General features: G+C 34.7%; 1 protein-coding gene across 1 annotated transcript in view; it reads left to right on the top strand.

Moving 5' to 3' along the window:
- Positions 1-9,423, top strand: part of GLRB (glycine receptor, beta) — a 154,880-nt gene that overhangs the window by 55,769 nt on the left and 89,688 nt on the right. Inside the window, exons 2-3 of the mRNA XM_006884447.1 lie at positions 2,768-2,874; positions 4,795-4,862. Of these exons, the coding sequence (XP_006884509.1) occupies positions 2,768-2,874; positions 4,795-4,862 (175 nt within the window). The remainder of the gene's footprint in view (positions 1-2,767; positions 2,875-4,794; positions 4,863-9,423) is intronic.

Genomic DNA, 9,423 nt, shown 5'->3' with positions numbered 1-9,423 from the left:
AATTCTGGATATAAGTCCCTTATCTGATATGTTATTACCAAATACTTTTTCCCAGTCAGTGGCTTCCCTTTTTACCCTACTGGAGAAATTTTTGGATGTGCATGGGGATTTGAGTCTTAGAAGATCCCATTCATCTATGTTATCTTCTCCTGGTTGTAGGTGATATTTTTTTTTTTTGTGAATATAAAATGAAAGTATATGTTGGACATTTGGATTGAATCTTCTGCATTGATCTAAGCCAATTGTGTGGTTGATTTTTCTCACCTTGCCAGTGATTAGTTCAGCAGTTGTCTATGATAAGCAACTTCTGAGGAAAAAAACAAAAACATAAAAAGTTTCTCTAAACTCAGAGAGAAATGGTATTTTTCATTTGGAAATTATTTGGTACCACTTGATACCTGATATATTACCTGATACCACCATAGTATGGGAAATGTGAATTTGGAATCCACTTAAAAGAGCTGAAAAGTAGAATGTTTGTAAAAAATGTGATTCTAATACACGAAGTTGTTGATAACTAAAGATTAATGAAGATTTTACTCCTTCAATAATTATGCAGTCTGATTGTAACTTAGTTGGAAATATGGATTCTGATACACAACAACTATAAAACAATTGCCAGTTTGTTCATTGGTTTTCATTAGGGTAAGGTGGGACATTTGGGGCAAGATTTTTTGACAGGAGATTAGCTTTACATGGAATGCTAAAAGAGAACGTGGGTTTAGAATAGTAGAATGATGAAGCAAAGTTAAGAGTACTTCAGAAATGGAAACTGATTTTGAGCCAGTGGATGGAGTAGTGTGAGATTTAGAAAATGGATTAAAGTGATATGCACAGCTCTGAGGTAGAAGACAGACATTAGGCTGGGAAGTTCTGAATGATAAAAATTAGTGTTAATTGTCATTATGCTGTCTTTTCACTGCTTTTAGAATGATGTGTTTTTAAATGATTTTTATCAAGAGACAATTATAGGAGTCTTTCATTGATTCCAGAAAGCATATTAATAATTAATCAATTCCATTTTCTGCCCTTGAATGGGAAAACTTGTAGATAGGTGTGAGTACTAATTTGCATCCTAATACTCAGTTTTACCACATACCCTCATTTTCTTTAGAGTTTTCATCTTTTGAAAAGTGATCACATTTGGCTCTAAGGAGGCTACAATTTCACCTGCAGTGAAATGGAAAATTTCATTACCAAGTGCCAGCTCCCTGCAGCTGTGATATTAGAGCTGATAACATCATCAGAGGCAATTTGAAAAATCTATATAATCTCCTGCACCTTTGGAAGGTTCAACTAACCGATTTTCATTTTATGCTTTAATGTTTTGCTCTTTTATTTCTATTTGAAAGGGATTTTAGAATCAATTCATAGTATATTGTTAAGTCTTCCCTGACCTTCCTACTATGTGTAATATCTCACCTATGATTGTGTCTTATCAGCATATTGCACTATAGAACAAAAGAAATTATCTTCTAGACAAAATTGCTATTTAAATACAAATACAAGTTTGTTGCATCTAGGTTTACTGTACATAAAATTAATGTAATTTGTGAAACTGAGATATTTACTTTATGAACACAATAGATAAGAAAACATTTTTAAGGATAGTTTTAGTCTTCTTTGTGATTTTGCTGAACTCAGTGTATTTGGAAAGTGATTTTTGATGACTTTATGTATCGTAAAATAAGTCAAAACAAAGCAAAGACAGCATGTTTAATTGACTTTCAAATAGGTGTCCTTAACAAATATTGCATAGGGCCACTGTTGTAAGATCGGGAGTGACATCAGGTTTGAGGGAAGACAGAAAAGGGGTTTAGGAATGATGTATATTGCATTGAAACAGAGGAAGGAGAGAACTGTTTAAAAGGGACATATGAATGGGTATTCTTGTCATTACAGAAGTCCAGAGTTGAGGCTGCATAGTGGATTGGACTTGGGGGGAGGGATTGCATAACAATGAAAGAAGAGTTTTTATTTTTCTTTTCAAGGAGAAGAGTGAATGTGGGGAGAGGAGGTGGGTAGGGAGAAAAGTGCAACAATGAATAACTAGAAACCCTAAGTCTGTAAACTTTCATTAAAATTAATAATAAAAAAAAGGTGTCCTTAAAAAAAGTTGTCTTAAACCAGCTTAATCAAGATTCAGTCTTCAATTTCAAATAGCAGATTTTATTCTTGTTGATAAAAAAGTGAAGACAATATAGCATAACAGAGAAACACTTGTTTCCCACCACCCCTTTCCTGTGATGAAGAGACAACCCACTGTGTTTCTTTGTTTTCAGAGTGGAGAGGAATCCTTTCCTAAGAGTTAGTCTGATTGCTATGTGAGTTCTCTGACTCTCTCAGGCTCATATCATTTTGTATTCATGTGCTCCTTTTCTTAGTCACATAATGTTATACTCTTACTTAGATACTATTCGTTGCTCTTTTTGTCTTACTATTTACACCACTTTGTGCCTGTCCAGACTTTTCAGCTATAGAGTGCTTCAGTACAAGTAAGACATCTTCTTGGTTTTATTAAATGTATTTAGGGCAGTGTTTCATATATTTGGTAAAATTGACTATTAAATACTAGTTTTTCTTTTTCTATGAGAAAGAATCCTTTAGATAGCTAGGGATGTCTGCTATTTTTTTTTATTTAATTCAACTTGGGGGAAAAGAATCTTAAAGTTATGTATTTGTCCCAAAACATGTAGTTGTTTTTATAACAATGAAAATTCCTCATTCCTTTTCTACATATTTAGCAACTTTTTCTTTTCTCTTTTAGCCAACAGTCAGCAGAGGACCTTGCTCGAGTACCTGCCAACTCCACTAGTAATATTTTGAATCGCCTATTGGTCAGTTATGACCCTAGGATAAGACCAAATTTCAAAGGTTCGCTCTTTCTTTTACCAAATATCTTCAGTTCTTGAGGTTTAAAATGAATCTTATCTTATGTGAAATTATTTCTTGATGATAATATAAACAAAAAAAAGAGATAGAAAGTAGTATTTCAGATTGATATTTAACTGTTCGGTACTTAAGTTCTGAATAATACCCAAAATACTCAATGATAAAATATTAAGAGTTTTACATGGCTTCTACTTTAAAAAAAATATAAAAATATCTACTGTGAAGTAGACTAGCCTCTGAAACTGAGAAATCTTAGACATCATGGTTTAAAATTGGGAGAGACTGGAGAGTAGTATGCTAAGTGAACTAACTCAGTCCCATAAGGACGAATACTATATAAGACCGTTATTGTAGAAATAAAGAAAATTAGTAAAACATGTATGAGGATCAAAGAGGGAGGAGGACAGGAGTAGAGGGGTAAAGGTGGACTGGGTCATATGGTTTCACAATTTGACGGGTAGAGGGAGGGCTGAGAAAAGGAAATGGGAAAGATCCTGTGTGAAAACCATATATACAAACTTTGTAAGCAAATTAGTATAAAGTAATAAAAAAAATTTAAAAATGCCACAAAAGCAAGCTTTGGATACAGATGTGGCTTTCTTTCAGAGACGTAAAAGTTATAATTCATTGCTGAACTACCCTTTACTCATTTAAGGATGAAGAATAGTTGTGATATCTCCTTAGATTTCTTTTTACTTTGAGCTAGCATTGCACATTGACAAAACTCCCCTCCACTCTGCTGAAGAAAGACAGCCATATGAATATCAAAACCATGCTCACTTTGTGAGTAAAAGTGAACGTGTTTTCTACAAAGTAGATTGTTTCTGCTCCAACACAATATTGCCATTTATCATACTTTGAAGAACCAAAACCATACTTGCAATAAAATAACATAAAAAAACCCACAAAAAACGTGAACAGCTTGCACAGACATTATTTTTCCATCTCTATGTGCTCGACTCGACGGCATGCTTTAGGAAAAGCTATATGAAAATGCTCCTCTGGAAAGTGCAATCCCAGTTGAATGGTTAAAAGACAGGTATTAATGTATATCAGATTAACAGGCTCGATCTCCCCCCACCCCTTACAGAATAAAAAGGTCTGCAGCTGCTTCTAGTCAACTAAAGTTATACAACTGTGTTGTAAAAACAGGGGGTTTTGTTCATTACCAGAACCTATTCAGTTACTTTCAACAACAGCCATCGTCTGGGTTGTCACATGTCTACCATATATTGATTCACCACCTGTTTTTCATCAGTCAGTAGTTATGTGGCTAAAAGGCCAACTTCACATTTTTCTCTTTGTTGCCTCAACCAGCAGCCCGCAATGAATGGGGAAAAAAAAGAAATATATTTGCAACATTATACATTAGTTCTCACTCCTTGAACTTTCAAATTATTTTCAAACAGGTCAGGCAAAATCTTTATAATGATCCTGTGACATTTTTGATTAATGTCTTATTTTCATGAATTAAAAATTAAAATGTGGTGATCTAGAGTGATGTAAAATTTATTGAATGCAATTTTACCAAGAAAGTAGGAATTTGAAATTTGATTTGAAGCATGTAAAATAGAAATAATATTTAAAAGAACAGCATTTTCTTTAAAAAGTTAGAAAGAAGTAAATGCATAGCACAAATTAACAATTTAAAAAATATAAATATTATTCCCTGAGCATCTATAATTTAAATAATAGATATTTTTTACTAGAGAACAGTATAAATTACAACTTTATTCATTTTTAATTTGTATTTTCCATAAATATGAAATACATATGTCTACAATTTTAACTCAGGTAAATATTACAAAAAAGATAAAAATTAAATGCATAAGCTATAAACATATGCATATTATGGCCATTTTTTTATAACTACTAAACATATCCTTAAATTTTCACTTTTAGGTATTCCAGTTGATGTTGTAGTAAACATTTTTATTAACAGTTTTGGATCCATTCAAGAGACAACAATGGTAAGATTACAACTAGTGTAATATCTCTTGTTATAAAAATTTTGATGACAGCGTAGAGAACATAACATTAAAATAGAAAAATAAGAAGTAACTCTAAGGTAAATCTATGTTTTCTCCTGGTATAAAATACATGAATCCCAGCAATTTGTTAAATCAGTGATTTCTAGTGCATATGTCATTTTCAATTTGAATTAATTATTAATTCTGCCTTGTTGTTATTGTTGTGTCCAATTGTACCCAGTGTCCCATGGATTTTCAGAGGCAGGAAATTAAACAAGAGAAGATTTCTCATCCTTCTCCCTCAAGCAGCTGGTAGATGTTTGCCTTTGGGATTGTAATACAGCTAAAATGTATAAATTCAGAACAATCTTTTGTAGAGCATTTAACCAAATTTTACCTGAGAAAAGAAGATGTAGAAGGTTCATTAGAAATATCTTTTTCCTGATGTGTTTATATGTGTGAACATTAAAAGAAATTCAAGTGTTTGCAGTTTTATCTTCTTCCAATTTTCCAAAGAGAGACTTTTGATTCTAATTTCATGATATATGGAACAAAGAAATGGAAAAGGAAAGAAGAAAATGGATTTTAATAAAATAGTACAATAGAACTCTGCATGGACTATGTAACAGGGAGAAAGGAAAAGAATGACAAGTTGTAAGTGGGTAAGAGTGACAGGCAGGCTCACATACTGAATGAAACAGAAAAGAGAGGTTTGGGAAAAAATCGACTGGACTCCAGAGGAAAAGCTGTCTATACAGAATCAATATTAACTAGTTGCATTGAGCTGACTCATGGTGAGGTCATGTGTTTCAGAGTAGGACCGTGGTGTTTTCAAGGTTGTGCCATTTCCGAAGCAGACCATGAAAACCTTTCTCCCATGGGACCTTCAGTTGGGTTTGAATTGCCAACCTTTTTTTTTTGATAATTGAATACTTTGAAATTTTTGCCATCTAGGAAATATTTGTATCAGTATAGCGTCTTTAGGAAGGATCAGCAGATTTCGTAAATGATGACTAATGTAATTACCTCACTCAGCTTTTCAAAAGACCAAAAAACCTTCAATAAGATCTACTTGTATTTTTGATTGTCCACATGCTGAAAGGTTGCTTCAGGTGGAAGAAAGAAGATCCAGGGTTTTTTTTTTAATATTTTTGCCTATTTTTGTAAATAAGGATATTTTTATTATACCACACAATAGGATTTGCATTTCATTATAATTGTTATACGGACACCAAGGCCTTTGTGGTTTAATTGATCCTCCAAGTTATGAATGTCAACTCTCTTTAGAGTTTCCAAGACCATAAATTTTAATGGTAAGAAAACGACTCATCTTTCTTCCACAGATTGGATAGTGAGTTCAAACCATTAATTTATTCATCTTTAATTTATTTTTTTTTAATTTTTTGTTAGTAACACAACACTTAACCTACTACGCTATTTTTGTTGTTGTTAGGAGCCATGGAGTTGTCCATGACTCATTTAAACTGCATGCCTTTGGGATTGCAATGCAGCTTCTTACTTCTAGGCCACCAGGGCTCCCAGTGCAAAGGTGAATGGTTCTACTCCACCAGTTTGCTCCACTGCAGAAAGATACACAGTCTCCTCCCATGTAACTTACTGCCCTTGAGAACCTACTGGAGGGCCAGCTGTGGGTCAATTCTAACTCCACACTACACAGTAAGGCATTAACCCATCTTTCTCTGCAGGGTAGCTGTTGGATTTGAACTGCCTGCCTTTGGTATGGCAGCACAACCCCTTACTCATTATTGGAACTGCTGGCTAAGTGTTAAAACATTGTGTTCCTGCAAAAGTATGCTATGAATTCACCAGCTGTTCCATGGGAGAGAGATGGACAGTCCTCCTCTGTTATTTCCTGCATCTGAAAACCCACTGGAGGGTTAGCTACGAGTCAGTTTTTCTGTTGGTGTGTACTCAGTGGTACACAACAAAAGAGAAAGGATAGGGAACTCTGGTGGCTTAGATCTTAGAAAATTGCATGACTAATCCAAAAGTTGGCTCCTCTCTGGTGATTTAAATTCTCCAGGGCCTCTATGGGAAAAAGATGTGCAGTCTTCCTTGTACAATTTACAACTTCCTGAAAACTCACTAGAAAGCTGTAAGTCAGTTCAGACTTGAGGTTAGTATGTTAAGAGGAAGATTTTTATATTCTTTATGTTGCAGTATTCAATCAGTTTATGGTGCCTTGTTGTTTGCCAGGTTCTTCAGAGCAGCTTGAACTTCCTCTATCACCATTGCCTATTGATCATATACTGTTTCATGAAATTCTTTTCTGTCTGCAAATTCTTTTTGGTGCAGAGACTCCGTGTACTTCTTCCATCTTCTTTTAATGCATCCTAGATCATTCAGTATTTTACTCATAGCATCCTAAAGTATATTTAACAAATGGTGTTGGCAAAATTGGAAAAGTATCCGTAAAAGACTCAAGCAAGATCCACTCCTCACTCCATATACAAAAACCAACTCAAGGTGTATCATGGACCTAGGACTAAAACCAAGGACTATAATCTTCATTAAATAAAAGTCTGGAAGAATGCCAGAAGTCCTAAACCACAACATAAACAGCACCTTAAAGTATTGCAACTTGAGACTTGATTTGGATCTTCAGTTCTTTCAGCTTAAGAAAATGCCAAGCGAGTTTTGCCCTTTTGGTTTTTTGATTCCCGCTCTTTGCACATTTCATTCTAATACCTTGTTTTGTCTTCCTGAGCTACCCTTTGAAATCTTCTTAATAGCTCCTTGACTTCCAGATTCTTTCCCTTTGTTTTGGCTTCTCAACACTCTCATTCAATATTCAGAGTTTCTACTGACATCCATCTTGTTCTTTTCTTCCTCCTCTGTCTTTACAATGACCTCTTGCTTTCTTCATGAATGATATTCTTGATATCCTCCCAAAGCTCATCTGGTCTTCATTCATTATTGTTTAAGGCCTCAAACTGGTTCCTGAGGTGATTTTTAAGTTCGGGTGGAATAGACTCAAGGTCAAATTTTGGTTCTTGTGGATTAGCTTTAGTTTCAACTTCCATGTGAGTAGATGATGGTCTCTTTCAGAATCAGCACCTGGCCTAGTTTTTACAACTGATATTGAGCTTCTCCAGTGATTCATTCTAAAGATGTAATTGATCTGATACCTGTGTGTATTGTCAGGTAAAGTCCATGTGTTTAATTTCCATGCATATTTCTTATTAAAGTATTTACAGTAAATATATTACTGATTGTATGAAATGATATCTCCAGCTCCATTTCTGTTACCAAGTCCTGGATTCTCACTACTAGGCCAATTGGCAGCACCATGATGTAGAAGAGATTGAGACTGTTAACAATTTCAGTTTGCTCGGCTCCACAGATAACACTCTTGGCACCTGCAGTCAAGAAATAAAACAAAATGAAAAAAACCACACACACAAATTTCCCTGGAGAAGGTTGCAGTCAGTGACCTCTAAAAAAAAAGTGCTGAAGATCAACGACGTTAGTCTGACGTCTAAGATATGACTGATTCAGGCCATGGCCTACATAATTACTTGCTATGCATCACAGGTCTGGACAGTGACCAAAGATGATAGAAGAAGAATTGATGTCTTTGAGTTGTGGATCTAGAGAAGAGTTTTAAACATACCATGAATTGCCAAGAGAATAGACAGGTTTATCCTGGAGAGGGTGAAATCAGGCAAGGATTCTGACGCTCTGCCTCACATATTTTGAGACTTGGGGCCAGAATGGACCAGTTCCTGAAGAAATACATCATACTTAGAAGGGTGGAGGGACAGGGAAAGAGAGAAAGACCTTGGGAGGACTGACACAATAACTGGGATAATGGGTTATGTGTCATTGTTGCAGACCATGAGACATACTTAGGATAGAGCAGAGTTCAGAGGTCATTATGAGTCAAAGGTGACTTGATGACATGTAACAATTACATAACATTTAACATAACATAACATAACATAACATAACATAACATAACATAAATAACAACATTTTTTTTGGTAGCATATTCTATAGCATGCTGTGCTGCTAACCAAAAGGGTAGAGATCTACAACAATTTTAATCTATTAACAATTTAAGGGACAAAAATGAACAATGTCTTCCCGTTAAGATTTAAAATATCAGAAACCTGATGGAAAGTCACTGTGAATCAAATAGACTCAATTGTTGTTGTGCTGCTAGGTGCTTTTGAGTTAGCTGTAACTCATAACTACCCCATGAACAATAGAATTGAACCTTGCTCTAACCTTGCTGATACGCTCGAGCCCATTGTTACAGTCACTGTATCAATCTATCTCATTGAGGGTCTTCCTCTCTTTCACTGACTTTCCTCCTTTCCAAATATGATACCCTTCTCAAATACCTCTCCAAACAACATGTCCAAAATATGTAAGAAGAAGCTTTGCCATCCTTTCCTCCAAGGAACACCTTAGCTATGTTTTCTCTGAGACACGTGTATTTGTCCTTTTTTTTTCTATAATTATATTTTATTAATTTTCATAAACATTTACAGAGATTTTGGGTTTCCATTCATTCATTGTTGCACTATTCTCTCTA

Source organism: Elephantulus edwardii, unplaced genomic scaffold, assembly GCF_000299155.1.
Source record: "Elephantulus edwardii isolate Elephantulus edwardi_28Jun2011 unplaced genomic scaffold, EleEdw1.0 scaffold00034, whole genome shotgun sequence".
Lineage (NCBI taxonomy): Eukaryota > Metazoa > Chordata > Mammalia > Macroscelidea > Macroscelididae > Elephantulus > Elephantulus edwardii.
This window is presented reverse-complemented; position numbering and strand designations above follow the sequence as displayed.